Source organism: Antechinus flavipes, chromosome 5 (assembly GCF_016432865.1).
Source record: "Antechinus flavipes isolate AdamAnt ecotype Samford, QLD, Australia chromosome 5, AdamAnt_v2, whole genome shotgun sequence".
Classification (NCBI taxonomy): Eukaryota; Metazoa; Chordata; class Mammalia; order Dasyuromorphia; family Dasyuridae; genus Antechinus; species Antechinus flavipes.
Window position 1 is genome coordinate 50,052,304 of NC_067402.1, and position 12,100 is coordinate 50,064,403.

Sequence of the window (12,100 nt, forward strand, 5' to 3'; positions counted from 1 at the left end):
AAATAATATTTTACAAAGCTAAGTATATTTCTACATGAAAGAAAATGGATCTTTAATAGTAGAACATATTTTCAAATGTTCCTTTAAAGAAAAACAGAAAAACAGGACTGTTGAAATGCAAATTCAATGAAGATAAGAAATATCATAACAATGGAAATGAAAATTTCACAGAATCATGAAAAACTTATGTGATACAGAAGGAAGAAAATAAAGCCAAAGGAAAACAATATACAATGATTATAAGAAAGTAAGTGAAAATGAAAGTCAGCAAAATTCAAAGTAAAGATGATGGACTTTGTTACTAAGTGGCTAAAATTAATTTATACTCTCTTGATGTTAATGATCATTAAATTGTAAATATAGACAGTGAAATGCAGCAAGTTGATTCAGTGATTCTATTATTCAGTTTTATTCAACTATATTTGGAGATTGTACTTTGTCAAGATTGCTACTGAATATCAAAACAAAATGTTATCAGATAATAAGAATTAGAGAAAGGAAGAAATAGAAAGGGACAAATATGAAATTAATAAACAATAGTCAACAGGACTTTTTCAAGAAAAAAAGGAAAAAGAGTCAAAAATGATTCCGAGTAACTAAGAATATGAAGGAGTTAATTCTAAGTAGGATGGTTGCTGAGCTCAGTTAAGATTTGAGATTTGTTGAGTTTGTGATACTAGCAAGATATTTAGGAATTTTCTAAGAGATAGTTGAAATGTGAGAATAGAGTGTAGGAGAAAGGTTAAAGCTAGAATTATATGACCAAGGACACAAGATCTAAGTATATCCCCATTGGTTTAAGGGAACTGTGAAAATTGCTTCCATTCTCTCCCTAATCCATCCTATTATCTAGATTTGAACTCAGGTCTTCTTATTCCAAGCCCACAGGCCCATCATTCTAACCAAGACATCACCCAGTTACTTCTATCTGGTCCTGATAATTGATAGACATTTTAGTACGATATGATCCTCACCCATAGGCATCATGGGCAAGGGAGGAGAGTGGAATATGGCTTAATTAATGCAATTTCCTGTGTTTAAATGATAAGAAGGGACTCAAGCTACAAGCCCAATCCTTACATAATTCAATACTCAGATAAATTTAGATTTTCTCTATGTTGCTCTCTGTGGTTCCAGGAAGAGTCCCAAAACAAACAAAAAAAGAAGTGCAAGAACGAGATTCTTTTCTCCCAAAACATAAAACTAATAGTTGAGTAATAAATTCAGAAAATGTTTCTCTAACTTACTGTTTGTTGCACTGAATCCAAGTGTCTTTGTCTCTCCCACAGTTGCCTTTCTCGGTCCCTTCAATATTCAGTTTTTCATAGCAATATTTATCAGAAGCAGTCACTTCTGAAAAAGAGAAATGATCTTTAGCAAATAAGGGCAGATGCAAATTTCTCTAGCTCTGGTGCAAAGGGAAATGTGGTCCTACAGAATTACACTAATTTTGGGCTACTGATTTTATAGGTTCTAAGAAACATGGCAATACTAAAAAAAAAAAAAAAAATGATCCTCAGACATCATTTGTGGCCAATGCTCATTTTCAAGTGGAGATTTTTTTTTTTTTTGGTGGATCTCAGTTGGAAATCTGCAAAGTAAAATAAACACAGACCTAGAACAGACATCTTGCCTGGCAAAGATCCCAAACTGAATTTCATGTTTTAGGTCTTTTAAAAAAAGTGAATCCTCAACTTCTGAAGAGGTCTTGATTCTTAATAAGTGTTAGATCCCAGAGAAGTTGAAAGAAATAAAGTCCATCATGATGAAAAAATGTTTGGAAGATGTACCCATAAAATTTGAATATTTAAAACTTCCAATTTGCTAAGGACAACAAAATTTTCTTAGAATGAAGGAAAACAAAACCTTCTAAAATATGAAAATTAAATATGTCCTGATAAACTACAAAATAATTTTGAACATTCAGAAATCTAGGAAAACCTTCATCCATTGATCAAAGGAATATTCTCAACACGTTTGCCAGATTTTAAGCTTATCCCAAACTTCTGGGTGAAATGGATTTAGTATGTTAAGAAGGACAGTTAATTCCTAGTTATAGTTTCAGGAGCAACTTTAGAAGGCTTCAGATATAATGAAAACATGGTCCCCTTCAGAAGTTCAGGCAAAGACCAGATGACCACACCTCCAAAACCTTCCTGCTTCTGACTCTACTCTCAGACAGCTCAGCCTATTGAAAAATTCATCTAGGTATTGTACAGAAATTTACCCCTTCCATCATAGCTCCTGCCCATTGGTCTTAGTTTGTTTTCTGTGGAATAACACAGAATATTTAGTATTCCTTCCAAAAACTTGGAGATTAGCAGCCAAATCCCTGGTAAAGTTCTCTTTTTCAGGTTGACATTAGTCCTAGTTCCTTCAGTCATTTTACATATGATGGGATTTGGGCTCTTCCACCATTCTGGATGCCCTTCTCCATGATAGTGCCTTAACTATACTTGAAATGGTTTATAAACAACTCTACAAGGAGGCAAGTACATATATAGTTTTAGTGTGCAGCACTTATTGTGCAGTTGAGGAAACTGAGGCTAAAAGTGATTTGCTTCCCATAATCCAGCTGGAATATGTTGAAGTCAGGATTTGAACTTTTCCCTCCCCCAATTCCATTTCTAATATTCTTCCCACTACATCATATTTTCTCTATTATTGCCATCCCCCCAGCCATCATCATCATCACTGTCATATATATAGCATTTTAAGATTTGCAAAGCACTTTATGGATGCATCTCATTTGTCTCTTCAATGATGATAGACACCATTAATATCTCCATTTCACATATGGAGAAAATGAGATTGAGAAAAGTTAAAATATTTGGCAAGGGTCACATGGCTAATTTGTTTGAACTCAAAAAATATAAGAACTTAGGTCAGTTCCAGCAGTCTATCCTATGTGTTATAAAGCTACTATTCTTCCTTCTTCTCCCTCTTGTCTTATCCCCTATTTCTATAATCTGTTAAGACCTTACTCAAATGTAAAGTATTCATTAATTTTGCCCCTATGGGGAAGGGGATACTGTGACATAGGAAGGTAAACGCAGTACTTCAGCCGATTTCCTTCTAGGTTTTTGCCTCTTGTTAAGGTTAATTGTTGTTCAGTCCTGTCTGATTCTCCAGGACATCACTTGGGGTTTTCTTGAGAAAGGCAATGAAATGTTTTGCCATTTCTTTCTTTAGCTTCTTTTACAAATAGGAAACTGAATCAAACTGCTTTAAGTGACTTGCCCAGAGTCACACAGCTGGTGAGTGTCTGAGAGCAGAACTGAACTCAGGAAGATGAGTCCTCCCGACTCCAGGCCCCAAATTTTGCCCACTGTGCCATCTAAGCTGCCATCAAGTGATACGTGGCCAAAACCTCTTCTAAAATTGAACATTTTAAATAGAATTTAACAAGATTTTTAAACTCTGTGGTCTCAACACAAAAGACACATTTACTCTTCTGAAAATCTCACATACCTGGGAGTGAAATGCATGTGTCCACAAGGAAAGCACTTTATAAACCTTATATAAGTGAGGTATGATAATCACAGTGGCATAGGAGGTGAAGAAAATAGTGAAGGGCTGGCAAATTTCTCTCTCTCTCTCTCTCTCTCTCTCTCTCTCTCTCTCTCTCTCTCTCTCTCTCTCTTCTCTTTGTGTGTCTCTCTCTCTTTCTGTCTCTGTCTCTGTTTCTGTCTCTTTCCATCTCTGTCTCTGTCTCTGTCTGTCTCTGTGTGTGTGTGTGTGTGTGTGTGTCTGTCTGTCTCTGAGTCTTTCTCTCCTTTCCTCACACACCCCCCCAAACACCCACATATACCCATGTCTAGTCTAGAGAAGAGATGTAGTGGGGATAGCTGAAGAGTTTTCTTTAATTATATGAAAAGGTGTCATATTAAAGACAGAGAGGACTCAGGACTGATGGACATCCAGTCCAGCCTCCTCACTTTATGAATGAAGGAAAGAAGGCCCAGAGAAAGGAGCTGGGGATGACTTGTCTGAGGTGGAACATCCAGGATATGAATCCTGGTTCTCTGAAACCAGTTCGATGCTTCCCACGCTCTGGAGCATTCCTTCTTAGTCTGGGTCTTGGAGAAACTAAATAATGTCTCAGTAGTTGCAATGGGAATATCCAGGGCTCTCCACAATACCAGGAGAGCACCAGTTTTGGCAGGGCCCCACCAAGCCAGAAATGTCTGGAGTACAGGCCAGGGTTTCCACCCTGCACTGGCTAAGTGCAGGAAGGTCTTCTCCAAAGAGTTAGTTATCTAGAGATGATTCTTTCTGGCCACAGCCAACTGACTGAAGCTGTCTCTTCAAGGTGTGAAGGCTCGTCCTGGACAACAAAGCACTAAGTACTTGCACTATGAACACATAGGTTTTGTTTTTTGTTTTGTTTTCTTTTATTTTTTGTAATATTGAACTGTCTGGGAGAACAAGCAAATATGTAAAAGGAAACAAATTTGTCAATGAAGTGGATTCTGGGACAAATGATACAAAGGGAACTCCCCTCTCTGCAGCCTCCAGTGACAGACTCCAACATGGATTTTTGAACTCTTCAGGACTTTCTGAAGAGGCACAGAGGGAACCTACTTGTTTAGCCTACGTATCTCCAGACCTATCAGAAGCCCACAGATCAGAAATTACATTTACTTACTTTGCCCCCAGATGTATTTGCACTGTCTGTCCCTGGTTTTACATCTTCCTCCAAAGCAAATGCCCTAAAAACATAAAACATGAAAAAGATTGTGCAAAAATTTCCCACACATTTGGATATAGGGAGTAATTCAACAGCCAAAGAAAATATAATAGAGAAAGATTTCTTTAGAAATATATAAGGGTTTGATATTCATCTCTAGGGTGGGGAAAAAGGAAGGAAGAAAAATAAGAAAAAATATTTACATGTTAATTTTATCATATATTTAAAAAGAATTTTAAGTTGTACATAACAGATTTGCAGTTTCATGTGCAATCATCTTTTTTTATTAAAATGTTATACTATGTTATGGAAATTCTTGTTGTATTTCATAAATTAAAAGTAAAATAAAAAATGATATATAATTGTATATGTATGTGTGTAGATAGATAGATAAGAGATAGATTTTGTTCTTCAGGGTTGCTTGCAAAGAGTTTAAAATGATGTTGATATTTTGATGGATATCAAAATTTCCTTCATTCCAGGGCACACAAATAAATCAAATATCAGAACTGAGTGGATTACCTGATAATGATCACATGAGTAGCCATCCATTTTATGGATATTTGGGGCACACTAGGAAAAAAAAAACACAATCAGGTCATCACAATATAAGATAAGAAATTATAATTTGGAAAACAGCCTTGAAATTGCTTTAATTTAAAGGATGATGTGGTCAATAAAACAAAACTCTTGGGTCAAAAGCAGTCCAACTGACTCCGAGTTGTGGCTCACCCAAGATTTTTAAACAAAAAATGTTTTTACTTAGCCAATTAATACATATAAACTGATAAGGTAGTAGGACTTAATCATGTATCCAAACGAACCATAATATAAATTGTAAGAGGCGACATGGTAGAGGGCTTGAATCAATTAGTAATTGCAATTACAGCTATATTTAATTAATGACACAATTCTATCCACACAGTCTGCAAATATATGGATTTCCCATCATGTGGGGCATGACTGAAAAATCTGGCTGCCCAAGATGTAAGAGGTGGGCAAAGTGGTCATTATTACTGTGAACTTAAATTAGGAGTTCTAACCTTCTTAGGTGGCAAGGACTCAGGGCAATCTGGTAAAGCCCCTTTTCAGAAGAAAGATTTTAAGTGCATATAGTATTTGTTTTTATAATGCAAGGCAAAACTTAGAAAAAAATAAAGCTATAAATTTTTCTACCCAAGTTCATAAATTCCCTGAAATCTCTCCATGTAGCTCTTGGGAATCTATGGATTCCAAGCTGAGGACTCCTAACTTTAAGCTTTGATGATATGTAATAAGGGGGATAATAGTAAAACCAATCTTTTAAAATTCCACTCACTTTATCAGATGACCCTAAAAATAAGGGCAAAGAATATCAGACATACATCAGTAAAAATAGATAACTGAACAGTTGGGCATGGAGGACACTGACAGCTGGCAGCATCTAGCACGTGTGGGGCCCAGTGTACCTCTGGCCATGATGGAAGCAGCATCTGCATCCAAACAACTGGCAATAAGAGAAGGATGGAGCAAGAGTTCCCTTTTTACAGTTGTTGGGATTTATGGCAGTCCCTCCAAGTGTAAATTAATCAATAGTCCAATCAGTAGGCATTCATTAGGGAGGTTTGCATGCTGTCCTGCCACCAAACACATTCATGTATCCAATACCTACCTAGTCATCCATCCATCCATCCATCCATATATGTATATGTATATATGTGTCTATGTACATATATACATCAACATAATAAATTTAATTTTAATTATTTTGTGTTATCACATAAATATAAAACATTATTATAAGTACATCAAATGCATAATTATTATAAGTATATTATTACATGTAAATATAAATTTATAGAGAGGGAAAAAGAGAAATGGAGAGACACATAGAGAGGAGATACAGAAGGAAAAAGGAAAAGGATACATGAATATATCCAGTGGAACTTAATACAGCTGTTTTACTCTTTACTTTCTGAGACTTACTAGGGGTATCATTAATGGGTTTAGGTGACTTGGGAAGATCATATCTCATGTCAGATGCAACTTTCTGCATGAGGTGTTTTCTGAACCCTGCTGCTGTTAATGCCTGCCCAGATCCCTGACAAAACACTCTATTTTTTATATACCTATATAAAAGTATATGTTGTCTTCCCTGATAGAATATCAGCTCCTTGAGAATAGGAGATATTCCTTTTTGTCTTTATATTCCCAGGACCTAGTACTTATAGATATTTAATACATTCTTATTTATTTACAAAAGGAAAATACTATTTCAAAATTTTTTTCAGAGTGTAATCTGTTACATAAAGTAGAAAAATAGTAAATAAATGCCCAAGAAATTTTTATACATACACATCTTGGATAGATTATTAATTAAGAAAAACATTTAATCTTAATCTCTTAGGATGTCATATCTTTTAACAATAAACATCTTTAAATGACTTAAGTAAATATAGTATTACTAAATTCCTCTTTTCTCAAGCAAAGACTCTGATTATGCTCAAATTTATAGATTTACCTGGATAAATTATTCCAGTCTGTCTCTGAGTTATTTAAAATTCAAGATCTGCTAATAAATGAGTTTTATCAGAAGAAACCATGTTCAAGTCAACGTTAAGAGAAAGGAACACCTCTTTAAAACAGAAGTGCTTTATGAGAATATATCTTCTGTAGACCTCCACTTTAAAAGATTATGAGACAAAACATAGTCCTTTTTATTTCTTACTTCATCGAGGACATGTAAATAAATCCATGGGCATACTTTTTTTTTTTTTTTTTGCTTTTAAAAGCCACCTTAAATCATGGACACAGTCTTAGTTTTGCAACCAACTTTCAGACATTTTCTTTTCTTGCCTGGGCTGTGAGCTGAAACCAAGACCGTTGAGGAATGACTCAAAATAAATGGAATTAGATGTCACACAGGAGAGGAACATGAGAGTCTCCTTTGTTTACATTTTTCAGGGGGATCAATGCCATGAAGGTAACCACAAAAGACCTTTTCTAGGTGCCACTTTTTTCTGTTTCCTTCCTTCCTTCTTTCCTTCCTTCCTTCTTTTTTTCTTCCTTTCTTCTTTCCTTCTTTCTTTCCTTCTACTTCCTTCTCTTTCTCATTTTTTCTTTCCTTTCCCCCCCACCTCAGATTTGGATAAAGCTATATTTATGAAAAATTACCTGGCTGGAGTTTCCTGTACATGTTTCCTCAATATCACAGTCATTCACTGCTTCTCGACATAAAGTTCCCATAGGTTGAAACTAAAAAAAAGAAAAAAAAAGAGAGAAAAGCTGAAAACCCCTGAAAACATTAAATGCAAAACAATGGTAGAACAGTTAAACAGCTCTATATCAAATACCAAAATGGAGATGCCTTAATTACTCTTTAGAGACAAGTACTTTTTGCTATTACTATGAATCTCTGTAAAACTTAAGAATTTTAGGGACAGATACAGTTATAATATTCTTTAGAAAAATTTTCTTATTATTGTTCCAAAGGAAATGAGGAGCAGAAAAGCCTGGAAAGACTTACATGAACTGATGCTAAGTGAAGTGAGCAGAATGAAGAGAACATTGTATATAGTAACAAGAAGATTGTGTGATGATCAACTGTAATGGACTTGGCTCTTTTCAACAATGCAGTGATACAAGACAATTCCAATAGACTTGGAATAGAAAATACTATTCCATCCAGAGGAGAGAACTAAGGAGACTGAATGTGGACCAAAGCACGGTGTTTTCACCTTTTTGTTGTCATTTCTTTGCTTGTTTTTTTCTTGTAGTTTTTTTCCTCTTTGACCTGATTTTTCTTGTACAACATGACAAATATGGAAATATGTTTAAAAGAATTGCACATATTTAACGTATATTGGATTACTTGCTGCCTTGGGGAAGGGTGAGCTAAGGGAGGGAGAGAGAAAAATTTGGTACACAAAGTTTTACAAAATGAATGTTGAAAACTATCTTTAGATTTATTTGGAAAAAAATACCATTGGAAAAACATTAAGGAATTTTCTTTTTTCTTTTTGAGATATTTTAGGTATTATATGTATTTATAGCTGTAACTAAGAATTCAAGCATTTCAGAGGGATCTGATGGTCGAGGGTGGTCCATACTTTGACCATGGATACAATTAGGAGAGGTATATAAATATGTGTTGAATGCTGGACCTGGTATCATGAATAACTGTGTTCAAATCTATTCTTAGGCACTATAGGATCATCAAGTCACTTAAATCTGTTTGTCTCAGTTTCCTCAATTTGTAAATGGGAATAATAACAGTACTTATTTCCAAGAGCTGTTGTGAAAATCAAATGAGATATTTGTAAAATAGTCAGCACAGAGTGCCTGGTACATAGTAGGCACTTAATTCTCTTCTACCTCATTTTCTAAAGGAAATTAACAAACTGGAAAGTACACAGAGTAAAGTGAAGCAATATCCATCAATTAGGAGTAATTGGGAAATTTTAGCCTAGAGAAGACTTAGAGGTACATGTTAGCTGTCTTGAAGTATCTTACAGAGAGGTATCCAGGAAAAGAGGAATTTTATTTACTTTCCTTGGGTCAAACACAGAGCTAAGTGGATAAACTAAGAAATGGAAGAACTAAGTGCTAGTGGATGGAAACCATAAAAGCTAAGTCCAGTTCAAAAGAAAAGCTATCTAAAAGTATAGTAAGTATAGAAGTAAAGTCTTCAAGTAGAGGCTGAATAACCAACCACTTATTGGGAATGTTGGGGAGAAGAATCCTGTTTGAATTGTAGATTAGATTTGGGTGATGAGTTTCTTCCAACTCTGAGATTTCATTCAATATAGAACCCAGGTTTAAGACTTTGCTCTAATATTTACTAGTGACCCTGGGCAAAGCTACTGAGTCCCTTTGTTAATTTCCTTACCTGAAAAATGGGAACAATTTTAATGGAAGGGGGAATAAGAATTTATATAGTGACCATTATGTGCCAGGTGCCTTACTAAAAGCTTTTTACAAATATTCTCTCCTTTGATTGTCACAACAGCTCTTAAAGGTAGGTACTATGATTACCTCAATTTTACAGTTGAGGAAACTGAGGTAAACAAGGTTATGCGATATGCTTAATTTGTACTGTCTGAGTCCAGATTTGAACTCAGGCTTTCCTGAGTTCAGATTTAGTGCTCCATCGACTGCCCTATTAGGGCAATATTACTTGTGAGGAAATTTACTTTTGTAAATCTAAAACTGCTATATAAAATGACCTCCATACATTCATGTAAGCTGTCTTTCATGACTGGAATATAAGTTGGTTCATCTTCCCTCATAGAATCCTCATTTTCTTTCAAGGCTCATTTAAGTGAAGGCTATCCTAATCAACTCAGTTCTTAATGCTTCCTCCTGCCTCACTGGATATATGTGGATGTGTTCATAAGCTCTAAATATAGAAGGAATCTCAGAGGAAATTTAGTTTGATCCCATCACTTTACAGTTGGGGAAACTGAGTTCCAGAAATTTTAAGTGCCTTGCCCAAGATCACACAGTAATCATAAAAGATGAAATTTGAATACAAATCCGACTTTAAATCTAGTGGGTTTTCCCCCTCTACCACAATTTCTCCTATAAAGCTCTTGCTTGCTGACAACAGAGTGTGGAGCCAGCTGTGACCTTATTACATTTTCAAAGCCATTTTGTAATAGGCTTTTATTGGAGAGTTATGGTTACTCCCCTGTTTGGTGTATTTTTTATGTTCTGCTGCTCTTGAGTGGAAATGATTTTATCACTAAAACTACAATTCTGTAAACCAAAGAAGTGAATTTTAAAAACAACAAACAACTTGCTTTGTAGCTGAGATGATTAAAGCAAATAAAATTGAAGTCACAGGGCCCAAATCATATAGTGAAAAAGAAATCAAGCCAAAGACAGTCCTCAGCTTCCTGGGTCTTGTTCAGTGATGTGCTGACAACTATACAAGATCTACAGTCTCTAAAAATACATTAATGGCCATATTTCTGTATTTCTACCTCTTTCACAAGGTTAGAAGAACCATTAGAGGGCATGTGAAGGGCTTGAGAATCTTTGCTGTCTTATTAACTGACACAATGACTATTATGATCTACTATTATCTCTTCGTTCTAAAAATTTGCCTACAGGGATGCCTCAAAGTATGAATTCAAAGATTATCCTAGTCTCAGCCCTCCACTAATTCCATCAATACTTATTTATTAAATGATTCCTGAAGTACAGTACTTGGTACCAGGTTCTGAAGCAAGATAGAAGAGAAGAAAAACCACAGATTAGTTCAAAATTTCAGAACAAGGACAAGGATGCAGGGGGATGCAAATTAACTTTAGTAAAAGGCTTCAGGGAGCAAAATGGTGATCAAGGAAGTGCTAAGGGCTCAAATTTGGAAGGTCTACCCTCAAGAAGCTTACATTTTCCTGAGGAATACAACATGAAAACAAACAAAAGCCTGAGATGATTTGGCATCTGGAAAGGAGTAAAAAATCTTTTCCTAATGCAGGCTGAGCAACTATTTTCTTATGATTTGAACCCAGATCCCTAAATTTGCTAAGGACTTAGTCTGTAAGCCTTCCTTTCCCAATTCATATTCATACCTGCCTTAAACTTCTTAGAGATTCAAAGCACTAGTTCTTATTTGACACTTCATCATATATTACCTTGCACTGCTATTTGACCATTTTATGCGCTTTTCTTCTCTCCCCAGGGAAACTGAAAGTCCCCTTAAGTTCCAAGGCCCATTTCTCCAATCTCTTTAAGATATTCTTTTTTACATTTTGTTGTCTGGGACTTTGAAATGATTTTATCATGAAAAGAGCAATTATCATAAATCAAAGAAGTGAATAAAATAAACCTCCAAAATGTACTTTGCAGATAGGCAGATAATGTAAAAGATGAAAGTTACTGTGCCCAGACCACTTAGTTCCCAAAATGACAGGATGAGAAAAATTTCACTGTTAAATTTTTTTTGTAAAAGATCTAGTGGAAAAGGCTTGAATTTGGAGTATGAAGAACTGGTCTGAAATGAATTCTTCCACATCCTGTCCTTTTGGTTAGGTTATTTAAAAACTCTTGGCTTTAGTTTCCTTATTTGCAAAATGAGAAATTTGGAGTTGGTGATCTCTAAAATTCAGCTCTAAATTTTGTATTTAATCATATGTCTTAAACTTCTTTTTCCCCCTTTCATTTGACTTAAAATAGAGTAGAAACCATAAAGAAACTTAAGAAAAATGCTGATGATATGTAACTCCTAGGGAGACTATAGCAATTTCTGAGAACTCTAAGGCTAGCACACAATAATCTCTTGGCCAATGCCATAAAATTCAATGATGGGATCTGTTTCACCTCTATTCAAAACTCTTCAAGAATCTATAGAATTCATGGGTGCAACCTCACCCCTACCACTGCTCAATTGTACCTCTAAGTCATAAATCTAGCATATCAGTGACT

The 12,100-nt window shown here is 35.2% G+C and overlaps 1 protein-coding gene across 15 annotated transcripts in view; it reads right to left on the reverse strand.

Moving 5' to 3' along the window:
* The window catches only part of ADAM22 (ADAM metallopeptidase domain 22), a 276,790-nt gene that overhangs the window by 56,535 nt on the left and 208,155 nt on the right, over window positions 1-12,100 (reverse strand). For all 15 annotated transcript variants that reach the window (XM_051961404.1, XM_051961402.1, XM_051961417.1 and 12 more), the window contains 4 exons: window positions 7,844-7,924; window positions 5,213-5,263; window positions 4,649-4,712; window positions 1,248-1,353 (listed from right to left, as the gene is read on the reverse strand). In XM_051961404.1, the coding sequence (XP_051817364.1) occupies window positions 1,248-1,353; window positions 4,649-4,712; window positions 5,213-5,263; window positions 7,844-7,924 (302 nt within the window). The remainder of the gene's footprint in view (window positions 1-1,247; window positions 1,354-4,648; window positions 4,713-5,212; window positions 5,264-7,843; window positions 7,925-12,100) is intronic.